The sequence below is a fragment of the Alosa sapidissima genome, chromosome 9 (genome assembly GCF_018492685.1).
Source record: "Alosa sapidissima isolate fAloSap1 chromosome 9, fAloSap1.pri, whole genome shotgun sequence".
NCBI lineage: Eukaryota > Metazoa > Chordata > Actinopteri > Clupeiformes > Clupeidae > Alosa > Alosa sapidissima.
In genome coordinates, this window is record NC_055965.1 from 32,870,185 (window position 1) to 32,884,256 (window position 14,072).

At 39.6% G+C, this 14,072-nt stretch overlaps 4 protein-coding genes across 5 annotated transcripts in view; all 4 read left to right on the plus strand.

Annotated features, from left to right (window-relative positions):
• Nucleotides 1-14,072, plus strand: part of LOC121718943 (zinc finger protein 239-like) — a 627,858-nt gene that overhangs the window by 446,047 nt on the left and 167,739 nt on the right. The window lies entirely within an intron of this gene.
• The window catches only part of LOC121718854 (zinc finger protein 665-like), a 1,212,449-nt gene that overhangs the window by 157,711 nt on the left and 1,040,666 nt on the right, over nucleotides 1-14,072 (plus strand).
• LOC121718796 (NACHT, LRR and PYD domains-containing protein 3-like) overlaps nucleotides 1-14,072 on the plus strand; it is an 800,724-nt gene that overhangs the window by 105,290 nt on the left and 681,362 nt on the right. The window contains exons 4-5 of one of the 3 annotated variants that reach the window (XM_042103998.1): nucleotides 570-2,418; nucleotides 7,059-7,229. The exons of the other annotated variants lie outside the window; for them this stretch is intronic. Coding sequence (XP_041959932.1) covers nucleotides 570-2,418; nucleotides 7,059-7,229 — 2,020 coding nt within the window. The remainder of the gene's footprint in view (nucleotides 1-569; nucleotides 2,419-7,058; nucleotides 7,230-14,072) is intronic. 3 annotated transcript variants of the gene reach the window in all.
• The window catches only part of LOC121718792 (protein NLRC5-like), a 787,595-nt gene that overhangs the window by 6,693 nt on the left and 766,830 nt on the right, over nucleotides 1-14,072 (plus strand). The window lies entirely within an intron of this gene.

The window sequence follows — 14,072 nt, forward strand, 5'->3', positions numbered from 1 at the left end:
TGACAAAAATGGCTTGCATGTTGGCCTGATATCAAGATATCAGAATAATTGCTCAAGCGGCCGGCCAAATTACATAGATGTTAACAAGTGGGAATTTGACATTCAGTAGTCAGCTAGTAAACATTTTTGTACCTTACTAGTTGACTAGTAAAATATAGAAGTCTTTAAACTAGTTAACTAGTGCACATTTCAGTGTCCACTAGTTAACATGCTGAGCATTACTAGTTAACTAGTAAGATATGAAACATATGAACTAGTTAACTAGAGAGAATTTGGGCCTTACTAGTTAACTAGTGAGCATTTTGGCTGTCACTAGTTAACTAGTTCACACAGAAATGACTCACTAGTTAACTAGTGGACAGAAATGGCTTGCATGTACATGACAATTATGCCTGATATCAAGATATCTGAATAAATGCTCAATCGGCTTGCCATAAAAGTGCCCGACTGAGGATGTCCTGAAATATTGCCTCTCGTGATAACTCATGGAATACATCTCGTCCAATCAGAAATTAATAAATAGTTCAACCGGACCTAACTGTCTTTATTGACTTGTCATTTGTAAACAGATGAGGACCTGAGAAGAGTTATAGTGAATCACAAAGCCAGTCTGAAGAGGAGGTTTGAGAACATATCTGAAGGCATCATCAAACCAGGAGCTGAGATTCTCCTCAATAAGATCTACACAGAGCTCTACATCACAGAGGGAGAGAGTGAAGGGGTGAATAAGGAGCATGAGGTTTGGCAGGTAGAGTCAGCATCCAGATCTCAATCCACAGAAGACACACCAATCAACTACAATGACATCTTCAAGCCCTTACCTGGACAGGAGAGGCACATCAGAACTGTGATGACCAAAGGTGTTGCTGGAATTGGAAAAACAGTCTCAGTGCAAAAGTTCATTCTTGATTGGACAGATGGAGTAGCAAATCAGGATGTAGATTTTATGTTCCCCCTTTCTTTCCGGATGCTGAATTTAGTCAGGGGTGATCAGTACAGTCTTCACAGGCTCCTGCTTGAATTCCACCCTGAGCTGAAGGAGCTGAATGATGATGAAGGATACAAAGACTGTCAGGTTGTGTTCATCTTTGACGGTTTGGATGAGAGTCGGTTGACTCTGGATCTGGAACAGAACAGTAAGTTGTCTGATGTGAAACAAACATCATCAGTGGATGTTCTGATGACGAGCCTCATTCAGGGAACTCTGCTTCCCTCTGCACTCATCTGGATAACCTCACGACCAGCAGCAGCCAGTCAGATTCCTGCACAGTTCATCGACCAGGTAACAGAAGTACGAGGATTCAATGACCCACAGAAGGAAGAGTACTTTAGGAAGAGAATCAATGATGAGAGTCAGGCCAACAGAATCATCTCCCACATTAAGGCATCCAGAAGTCTCCACATCATGTGCCACATTCCAGTCTTCTGTTGGATTGCAGCCACTGTACTTCAGCAGATGCTGAAACAGGACAACACCCAAGAAATTCCCACAACTCTGACGGAGATGTTTATACAGTTCTTGTTGATCCAGACAACTCGAAAGGATCAGAAATATCAAGAAATACAAGAAACAAATAAGAAGAGGCTCTTGGAATCACAGAAAAAAATACTACTGAAGCTGGCAGAACTGGCTTTCAAGAATCTAGAGAATGGCAACCTCATGTTTTATGAGGAAGACCTGAAAGAGTGTGGCATTGATGTCAGTGAAGCCTCGGTGTACTCTGGCATGTGCACTGAGATCTTCAAGACAGAATCTTTGTTTCACCAGAGGAAGGTCTACTGCTTTGTGCATCTGAGTGTCCAGGAGTTTCTGGCAGCTGTGTTTGTGTTTCACTCGTATTTGAATAAGAACCTTGAGGCATTGAACTCTCTCCTCAGTGATAAGCGTAGGAGGAAACTCAATCCATCAATGTTATATTCTTTTCAATCAGCACTACAATTAAAACCTCAAGACAACTTGCATGTTTTACTTAAGAGTGCAGTTGATAAGGCTTTGGAGAGCCAGAACGGACACCTGGATCTTTTCCTTCGCTTCCTTATGGGTATTTCTGTGGAGAGCAATCACAGACTTCTGCAAGGTCTACTGAGCAACACACACAACAGCTCTGATAGTATTAAGGAAACATGTCAGTACATGAAGAAGCTCAACAGGGAAGGTCTCTCTCCTGAACGATGCATCAATCTTTTCCACTGCTTACTTGAAATGAATGATGATTCAATGCACAAAGAAATTCAGACATACTTGTCATCACCAAAGAACATCAAACAAAAGTTGTCTCCTGCCCACTGTTCAGCACTGGCCCACATACTTATGATGTCTGAGAAGGTGCTGGATGAGTTTGACCTGAAGAAATACAACACATCAGATGAAGGACGCAGGAGACTGCTCCCAGCTGTGAGGTGCTGCAGAAAGGCATGGTGAGTTTCTGATGGAGAGACTGCGCTAACTAGTGACTAAATAATGTTGCAATCACTGCTGTCTACTGCTGATGTAGCCTGACAGTACAAAACATTAAAGATGCCCTGCCACACATATTTCATTACTTTGTGGCAGTGGTTCTCAAACATTTTCTTTCATTACCCACTTTGATCTAGGGGGCATTTTCAAGCCCCACCTGTCCCTCATCGCTCTATGAAAGTGGTAGGTCAAGCTTAAAATTGTCAAATTTATTGAAATAAATTATCAAAGGGGTAAAAGGGCAGGTGCTAGAGCCCCTGTAGCCCCCCTTCTCTGCACGTGCCTGACGAGATCGGTTCCTCAATTTTCCCCAAATGTCTTTGCGCGCCTGGTTGGTTTGCTATTTTATTTCGAACATTGATCAAGCCGTCAAATTCCAAATCAAATTCCGTCAATCAAATGTCTCATGCGGCCTGTCTAAGTTTATTTTTACTTAGCTAGATTATAATGCAGGATCCGTAACTTAACTTGAATATCATGGTTTTTAATATTTTTTTTATTTTAATGTATGTGTATTTTAATGTAATGTACTGGTCAATTTTAAGATACACAGTATCTCAGGCGACCCCATTTGAATTTCAGGCGACCCCACATGGGGTCCCAACCCCAAAGTTGGGAAACGATAGGCTATAGAGATTGTTGAGTCACATTGTTGCAAATTTCATAGGATGATGCATCATTCCACAAAATGGTTTGTCTTCTCTATCAGGAAGTTAAGTCAGTTATGTCATTTTGATCTGTAAAAATGTCACATGCAGTCTAAATTCTGCTTACTGCACATTAACCATAGGCTAATATAGTATAATATAATATTAAGTATTGAATGCTTAGGAATGATGTTTTTCCCTACCGTACTATTTGTAAGCAGGTGTAGCCTACCTGCGGACATGTAAGTGTGCTGGTTTTCTACAGAAATGGCATGTTTGAACGGGTACTGCACTAGTTATATTGAAATAACAGAATGAGGACACGTTTATCACTACAAACTCAGCTTGAGTGTTGCAAATGCAGAAACTGTTTATCTGAAATAATATGGCAGCTTGCGGATAGAGAACAACATGACGATAAAACCATAGACACAACATAAGAACATTCTAGAATATTACCTCAATACAGTATGACAACGTGGGATCATGGGGTTACAGCATAGATCTCGGGACATCTACATGTATATAACATGTAAAACAGGTGACCGTTAGCATGCTAATTCACATAAAAACATGCTTCATTGCAAGTCTCTAACTTTACAAAAGGCATTTAATCATCAACTGAACTCAAAATAGTTAACTGAAATCATTATAACATTGCATGACAAAATACGAGACACATGTACTTGGAAGTCTAAAAAAAACATGGTTTATCCCAGACCTCCGAAGTTGACCCACTTACCGTTATCCAACTCCAGTCTACATTAGTATGGAACCATATATGTTGCATAATTCAAATTAAATTATATTACATTATGCAATTGCCAATTCATTATGCAATTCAAATGGCAATTCATTTTGCAATTCATATTTGCAATCACAGGGGGGCGCTATTTATTTTCCATTTGAATAAAATGCCAGATGGCAAAACGTTTTGCCCAAAATAATCCAAAAATGTTTTCAGGCTGGCATTGTCAGTTTTGCCAAATATGTTTTCAAAATGCAATCCTATATTGCACTTTGAATATTAAATTGCAAAACAAATTGACAGTTAAATGATGAAACTGAATATTGAAAATTGAAATGCAAAATGAATTGCCATTTGAATTTTGAGACTGAAATACCATGGCAAAATGGAATGCAATTCAATCCATGTTTATTCTATTTTTTAACCAAAATTATTCAAATTGATTTTAGGATTGCATTGTCACTCTTTGCAGATTAAAATACAATTTGTTGGAAATTATTGCAAATTGCGATATTAAATTGCATAATGTAATGTCTTTTAGAATTGCAGGTTGCATTCTCAATCTCATTTGAATTATGCAACATATATGCTTCCATACATTAGGTGTGTAGCCTAAATGCAACCCAGGTCACACTGTTCCTTACTGCTAGATGGCTTATAGTTGCCTCACTTTTAGTAATAATTTAACTAGCAACTATTCTACTCCGTTACATCATATATTATCCATATACATTATATTATATTACTATTACTATTTTATATATTTGTTTTCTCCTATTAATCCTTTCCTCTCTTTTTTATCTAAATGTAATGTAATCTGGCGCGAGAGATACAGTCAGTTCGTTACTATCACGTCACTCTTGGAATATATACTGCAGCGCAGCCGCAGCCGTTAAAGTCAGTGAGTAGTCAACAGCTCTGCTGTGCCTCATTTTGCTGTTAACCTTAAGACTTCAAGAAAATTCGCGAACCTTCTCGCCAGGTAGCTTCTAGGCATCTGAACTCGTTTTCCTTTACTTTCAGTACTTTTTAAGTTCTTGGGCTAATCAATATCGTAACTCCCCCTATTTCCACCGGTCCCGTATTTCCACCGTCTTGCGTGTATGTGTCACTTAATATCCATTTCTATACAAACCAAGACAGCGGACTCCTATAGAAACGCAACCACGCACAACATAGGTGTATCTAAATTAGCTATGTACCAAAAATGACATTTTACCGTGACTCGAGGAGCTGTAAACAGTGTTGTAAAGCTGCGTGTACACAACCGCTTGGAGCTCCAGTGGAATTTTAATTTCACGACGAGAATTCTCGGTCTAACCGTCCATGTGCCGTTGAAACGGTGTAAATAGGCGACCCATCAGGCCAGCACTATAACTCCCGAGTGTGGTAAACAAAATCGGATATTTCAGGCAGTAAATGCTCCAGTTAGGAACCAAACCAGATTTTGTTCAAATCTACACAACTATGGCTACTGAAAAATGTAAGGTTCATTTGCTAGTAAATGTTATTTTGAAGTGTTAAAAAACATCGTTGTTTTAGAATTTCTGAACAAAAGTGGTGATAATTGGGGGTGTTACGATACATGAGGTATTTCGGAAAACTGGGGAAAGGATGTTGGAGCTAATTAACAGCTAGATAGTGCTAACGTTAACGTGCTAGTTTCTAGTCGACCATCTGGTGTTAATTTTAGACTGATTAGAAAAGTTACCTTTGTAATAGATGTAACTTGTTTATACTGTTTTATCAATTTTTTGAAGTGTTTTGTTTTTAATGGCAGTGTATACGGTTCGCCTCTGTGAATGTTGTCCAATGTTAGTGTTTCACATAAAAAAAGGTTAATGTTAACGTTAGCCTTAACTTAACGTTAGTTCAACAAGAGTAAACCACAGCACGTCGTCAATAATTCTGCTGTGCCTCGCTTTGCTGTTAAGACTTTAAGAAAATTATTTAATCTTCTTGCCAGGCTTTGAGGAATTGTATCAGAGGGTAGCTAACGTTAACGTTAGATCTGCTGTTTTTAAGTCTGGTGCCCAACGACCAACGTCCCGCTTTGTTGTTTGAGTCTGTGGGGATCCAACGGCTGCGGCTCGAGCCCCAACCTCTCAATCGGAACTCCTGGTTGTCCTCGCTCCAGAATTCACCCTTCGCTAAGCCACACCCGAAAACCGCCACAGGCCAATCGTGGCTTAGCAACCCGTCACTAGGCACGGGAGGTCTGACAAGCTTTCGAGTTTTGCTATGTTAAACAGAAGTCGAATTTGCGTTTTGTTTCATTCGACTCTCCTGAATGAATGTAACATGCATGGGGGACGAAAGAGACACCATTTAAGCTATGTACTTCCCACAACTTAAATGTTTGACAACATATCATGAATGGTACTTCAAATAGGTGTTATTTTAAATAGATTGCTGATGGGTTATACATGTTGGTGAACGTCTGTTAACAACTTCTTGCCGTCATCGTGAAGCGTGTATCTCGCTCCTCGCTAACTTAACTGCACAGAGACACAGGATAACGGACAGAGTAGGCTATCTAAAGTTGAAACACCTCTGATTCTCAAGACAGGCAGGCTAGGAGATACAGGATAACTAGAACAGAGAGGGAAATGTTACAGGTCTTGCAACAGTATGTCATAACCAATTAAAAAGGACGATATATATCATTTAGAAAATGTGAACTGAAACTGGACAGGCCATAATAACCTAGTTTAGGCTACTTATTGTTAAATTGCAATGTGAGCGGCAGCCAGCAGGGGAGGATACGTCACAAGATTATTTAAAAAGCAAATGTGCGTCTGCCCTGATTCTGATACCATGGCGGTATTAATTAAACCGTGGGGGGCCGCCATGCTGAAATAAACATAGAGGAAACACTGGGCTATAATATAAAATACCATTTTTTAACAAGCCTTCCCTAAATTCTAAAATGTATCAATGTGTAGGCTTATTCATGAGCTCATATCCTGAATAGCACCTAAGCATCTAACCTCTTTGAGGGTTAGAGACAACATGTGGGGACAATCTATATTAAATCAGTGCAAGTGAATTCTTTGACCAGCTGCTGACCAGAGTAGTGATATGACAGTGGTGGACAGTAGTGATCTGATCTGATGTTCTGTTCTTGATTTTTATTGATCAGGGCATTGTGTAAACAGTATATCTTCCATTTATTCATGTCATCTTTTGTTGTGTTCTTATGCAGGCTTGCTGATTGTAAACTCACAGATACGTCTTGTGAGATTGTGGCTTCAGTTCTACATTCACCAAACTCCCTGCAACAGCTGGACTTGAGTGACAATGACCTTGGGGATTTTGGAGTTCAGCTTCTCTCTAAGGGACTGTCCAGTTCCAACTGCAAAATACAAACATTAAGGTGGGTGCAGACGTTTCTTTGTAGTCTTTGTATCTTTGTCTGAAATGTCCTCATTAGTTAGATGAACCATGACAACATAACAATGGAACATCAACTAGTCAGCGAAATGAAAAAGTAGCAATTTTTGGTTTTGCTTATCGTACCATCTCAAGCTGGTAATTTTATCTGGTCTTACATTGCTGGTTTAACTGGCCATGCCAGCTTATGTTGGTCATTCTAGCAAACCAGCATGGCCATCTTACACCAACAATGTCAAGCTTGGCAGGCTGGTCACCAACATGACCAACTTAGCCTACACCAGCTGTATCCCACATGTCAGGCTGGTCACACCAGCATGACTAGCTTCCTCAGAGGGTCACACCAGCATGTTCACCTGCTGTCCAACCAGCTACACCAGCAAAGACCAGCAAGAGTTGGAAGAAAACCAGCCCAGACCAGCTGAAATGCTAAAACCCGCTACCAGCATAAGCTGGTTTCAAGCTGGGGTTTTTTCAGCAAGGGGGAGAGTCATGGGTGGATTATGAACTTTCGGGCCCCTGGGCCCAGATGTATTAAGGGCCCCCCACTTATTGTCGTATATGTAGGAGGGGGGGTTTGGGGGTCCTCCCCCAGAATTTTTTAAATTTGTTTGATGTGATTTCCTGTATTCTGGTGCATTTTGGGGATGGCCAATACTAAATTCAATCAGATTCATAGCCTACATCCTGATTTGTTGATATTGAGGCAGTGATTCCATGCAAAGGCTTGGGCTTCAGGGCCCCCTGCCCCCTTGGGCCCCTGGGCCTGGGCCCGGTAGGCCCGTGCAGTAATCCATCCCTGGGGAGAGGGGAGGAATATTGCACAACTAATGCAATTAGTAGGCTAAAGTCAGTCACTGTCAGTCACCCTCACACTGCCCAGGGTGTCATACAAGCTAGGACCGCTACTGCCTCTTGAATTGTCATTGTGTGAAAGAGTGAATGTGAGGCAAAAAATGCGTAAAGCTCTTTGAGTGCTCGAAGGAGTGAAACACACTAAATGCCATTTACCATTTTAAAAAAACTGAACCTAAATTGGGTCCTTCATAGCATTAACTCTCAAGCAAGCTGTGCATTGTTAAACATTTAGCTAGTGCAGACTTGATGTGACATAACGGATAAACATAGGCCACTGCTATCGTGTGTCATATTATTTACCGATAGGTCAATACCAGCCAAGTCTCTGAAAAATCCTTCTTATTAAGTTTTTGAACCTTCGACATTATTGGTCTGTAAATTGTCTGACATTTGTGTCAGTTAATATTTCTCATGAGATATCTTTGAGTTTTGTAGTACCTTGGCTATGTGTTTTGTGCATACTATAGTTAGCTAAGTTATGCTAGCTCTCGTTGATTCCATGTGGGGGCGCTCGCGGGCGAGTGCAGAATGAATGGATGTCAATGGAGCTATACCCCTCAAAATCCACTTCTCGGGTTATAATTTTTTGTCTAATAATCTGATTGTTGCATTTGAAAGGGGAGGCAAAGAAAATACACACTGCTGAACATTATATATTTTTTTAAAGTCGCTTATAAAGCCTTTCAAAAATGTCAATGACATCATTCATTAGCAGAATGGTAGCGTGTTATGGGCAACGATGACCCAACCTGTAAAAAATCAAGGAAAGGATATTCAAATATTCGTTGCAAGCCACTGCCATTGTATTGCCATAGATAAGCCATAGATAACCAGTCAACAAGGCAAATATTGGCTGATGCCGATGTTAGGCCATTATATTGTTCATTGCACCCCTACAATTTAGCCATATTACATTTTGCACTACATCTTAGTGAAACATTTCAGATTTGTGTGTGTGTGTGTGTGTGTGAATGATCTATGCCACACTCTAAAACCTCATAGCTATCATTACTTCAAATGTTTAGTAAGTATAACTCAGTTTTTGTGTTTTGTTGAGATTACTTGCTTAAAATGAGTGTAATTTAATGTTGAGGTGGAAAAGTAAATTTAAATCAAGTAAACTACTTGAATTGCTGAAGTTTGTGCTACACTGTGAATTTAGTTGGTTAACCTTAATTACTTTTAAAAAGCATGCAAACCGATGAAATTGAGCCTTGAAATTACTGACTAATCTGAAATAGGAATTGCAAGTTGTGTAAGTAAATGCTTACTTAGTGTAGTGCACTTACACTACTGAGAATTCCTATTTCACCTAACTAGGTCATTACAAGTAAAGCATACTGTGTTTTTATTAAACACAGTATTCCAGATTAGTCTGTAATTTCATGGCAATCGATTTGCATGCTTTTCAAAAGTTTAAAGGTGTAACATTAGCCTGGAAATCCAGACCCTGGAAATCTAGAAAGACTAAGGGCAGGCCCGGAGTGGGTAATCGGGAGAATCGGGAGAATTCCCGGTGGGCCACTTAACTTTTGGGCCGGTCGAAGGAAAAATATTGACATTTGCCACGTTAATCTATCCTCTCTTAAAGTTGGCTACACACGTTCGCATTCTATGCCTAACACCGCAGCCTCTGCATGGGTTGTTCTCCCCTCCCAAGAGTTAATTGGTTGGGTCCATATACTGTAGCCCGTCTTTTCTAAAAAGTTTTCTCAGATACCAGCCGGGCCGGCCCTACCGTAGTGATAAGCGTCAGGGAGGATGGATGGTAGAAAGAGGCCATGAGGGACTGAAAAGGCCAGGGCCCAGTTCCCCGAAAGCATCTTAAGCCTAAGAGCGTCGTAAAGTCCCTCTTACGAACGTCTTAAGATTTGCCGACTGTTTCCCGAAACCATCGTAGCTTAAGAGCGTTGTGAAAACACTCGTAGATCTACGAGTGCTCCAGAGTACTCGTTACCGGCTAAGAGCGTCTTAAAGGAGAATTCCGGTGTGATATTGACCTAAAGTGTATTGAAACATGATACCGAGTGTGAACGTATGTCTCATAGCCCATCTCGACTTGTCCCCTGCACTCCAAAATCTGGCGCTAGTTAGCCGATGCTACCAACAACTTTTTCAGTAGTGGTGCTTCGGCATCGGGCTAGCCATGCAAATAAATCACTGTTTTACACCCATTTACGAGGCTCAATGTATCTCCACACTTCATTGGTAGACTTCCTAGGGCCCTGACATTTAAAACGAGACATTGAGAACTTTGAAAAAGCACTGGTAGTTTACTTACAAGACGATTTATACAGACAGTATCTTCACGAAGTTTAACGTTTGCAGCCATCTTGAATTTAGTCACGATAAGTCGAGCAACGAGTAAGAATGAACAGGTATGATAAGGGATCAGATTCCAAAAATAATTCAGTGGAAATGCATGGATTCCAGTTTCTTCCAGTAGCAGCAACTGGAATCCATGCATTTCCACTGAATTATTTTTGGAATCTGATCCCTTATCATAGCTGTTCATTCTTACTCGTTGCTCGACTTATCGTGACTAAATTCAAGATGGCTGCAAACGCTAAATTTCGTGAAGATACTGTCTGTATAAATCGTCTTGTAAGTAAACTACCAGTGCTTTTTCAAAGTTCTCAATGTCTCGTTTTAAATGTCAGGGCCCTCGGAAGTCTACCAATGAAGTGTGGAGATACATTGAGCCTCGTAAATGGGTGTAAAACAGTGATTTATTTGCATGGCTAGCCCGATGCCGAAGCACCACTATTGAAAAAGATGTTGGTAGCATCGGCTAACTAGCGCCAGATTTTGGAGTGCAGGGGACAAGCCGAGATGGGCTATGAGACATACGTTCACACTCGGTATCATGTTTCGATACACTTTAGGTCAATATCACACCGGAATTCTCCTTTAACAGTACTTCTCACTGAGGTCACCAACAGGACATACAGAGGAATTACAACTCAGAAAATACATAATCCAATTTACGTTCCCATTCTTTATTGTGTTTACCTGTGATGAATCAGATTTTAGCATGCAAAATAGCCTACATTTAATGGTCATAATAATGTGATGAAAAGCGGACAAAAATGCAATCAAGTTATGAAACGAGACGTTGCCAGAATAGTTTGACATTATCTTTGCTAAGTGAATATTTTATTAGGTCTATGAGGTAAAAAGCAGAGAAAGCAACATGTGGTTTAGTCTGTAGCCTACTGCATCAAAATCTAAGCCTACACATTTCCTCTCTTTCTTACTCGACTTCTTTCTTATCTTCAAACGTGTTCTTAAGTGACACCGCGAAAAATTATTGCATGGTGCAACAATCTAATCTTAAAATAATGACAATTATTTATGTCTCTGTGTGGTATATAACCTAGGCTACTTGGGATGCTTACATGCAGATGTCAAAGTGTTTCTATTTTCGTATTGATGTGAATTAATGTGTAGATCCGAAGTTTAAATGGTAGGCCTGTGACGTGCAGTCACCTGAAATCACCGTCAAATCAGAGGATATTTCAGAACTATTAACGTGGACAGCTCCCCTTAAGAGCATCTTAAGAGCAGTGCACGCGCGTTCACGCTACGAGCATGTTCGGGAAACATTCGGAAAAACCAAACGAACGATCGTAAGATGAATCGTAGAAAACCCTCGTAAGAGCGTCTGGGTCCTGGGCCCAGTTTCCCGATAACGACGGAGACACGCTCTTACGAGGGTTTTCTACGATTCATCTTACGATCTTACGAGCTGCAACATAAAATGGAGACGGAAATTTATAACGGAGTTTATAAAAAAATAATTTCAATTAAAAAAAATAATGATTTGGATTTAAGGGGTTAAACATCAATTTATATTAACGTTCTCATACACATGCACACACACACATTGTATGTACATATATATCCCTATTGCATGGGGTTGCCATATGGGAACAATTGATTTATCTTAGTGTTTCTAATTGGTAGTAACACAAAACCTATATTTTACTATTTAAGTGTGAAAAAGGGGATTTAAGTATTTAAAAAAAAATGTAGGTGCATGATGAGGATATATGTCTCTCTGTGTGTACGGCATGGATTTGCACACTTTCTGAAGGGGGTGGGATGGTTCACAAAACCCACGGTTCGGTTCGTACCTCGGTTTTAAGGTCACGGTTTTCGGTTCTGTATGGTTCTTGTTGTTATTTTTATTAAGGGGAGGGCTCTGTGACAATGCGGTCTCACTACAGTTGTATTATGTCCTCTGACTGTAATAGAACCCTATGAATTTGGGAAATGAAAGTCATATAAATGAAATAAAGTCATGTAAATTATGACATTATTTAATATAAACATTGGTTTAGATAAAAACAATTACTTTATGTCCGTAAAGGAAGGCTATTTATTCTCCAAGACGAACTGCACTATGACAATATCACCATGACATTATCACTTTATTGGCCAAAATACAGTTGAATTTGTATTTTAACTAGATGTATCAGAGCATAAATAATGCACGCTTAATTTAGTTCATTTCTAAAAGATTTGTAATGAAATAAAAAGAAATTCACATGATCAGTAGCCTAATAAGAGGGAAAAAAAAAAAACACAGGTGAACTGTGGGAACAGCTGTCATTCGTTCCTCTTCAGGTTTGATGTCAAATAATAGTAGACTAACGTTAAAGGTGCAGACAGGGATTTAGCAGGAAGCCGTGTTTTTTTGTGTTTATGTTTTTGTTTAAATTTATTAGCAGATGGTGCTTGGTTTACAATTTAACAGCACCACTACTGGAGAAAAATTCTAGGGGAAACCCTGTATGAATATATAAATTAAAACTTTACAAGAATTTAACTGAATTTTACAACCACAATATATGTATAATTAGATTGTATTACACTTGTGCTACACATAAGGTAACATATGCACTAATGCCTCATTCACACCAGATACGTGGTGTGTGTGTTCCGTCACAGCTGTGGCATGGTTGTGTGTGTGTGTGATTTCAGACTTGGCAGGTGTCTTGCTACGGGTACCAGTAAGTGCAGTGTCAAGTTTGGCATTGTTTGGATAAGAAATGCAAAATATATTGTTAAATATATTGGTATGAGAAGCACACGTTGGGTTTCTCTGCTGTACTGTAGCCACTCCCCCTCTCACACAGCACAGTGCAGGACCAGAGACAGAGAGGATATGGGCACAGCATGGGTCAAGTTGTTTGGATGATTATCATGTCTGATTGTCAACAATAAAGACTCCCTGTATGCAGTTTGCTTCTATATCATTAAGCTATTCATAACATAGCCTTACATCAAAGCTTTAGGCTTATGTCATTTCGATCAGCTACAGACAACGAGTGGCAGACAGAGTGTGTCACTTACGCTAGAGCAGGGGTTCTCAACCTTTTTGGCAGGTGACCCTTTTTTGATTTCACAAAACGTTGGTGACCCCAATCATTCATATGTTGCGCGAGAGAGCGCAACTCATCTCTGCTGTAACATGCAGACGAGAGCGGTTCTTTAATTTTCCCCAAATGTCCTTATGCGTTGTTTTGCTATTTTATTTTGAACATTGATCAAGCATAATTCTGTCAATCAAACGTCATGCGGCCTGTCTAAGTTTATTTTTACTTAGCTAGATTATAATACAGGATCCGTTACGTAACTTGAATATCATTGTATTTAATATTGTTTTATTTAATGTATGTATATTTTAATGTAGGCCTAATATACTGGTCAATTGTAAGATACCCAGTATCTCAGGTCTCTGCTGTAACATCCAGAAGAGAGCGGTTCTTTAATTTTCCCTAAATGTCCTTGCGCGCCTGGTTGTTTTGCTATTTTATTTCGAACATTGATCAAGCATAATTCCGTCAATCAAATATCTCATGTGGCCTGTCTAAGTTTATTTAACTTAGCTAGATTATAATGCAGGATCTGTAACTTAACTTGAATATCATGGTTTTTAATATATTTTTTTTAATGTATGTAT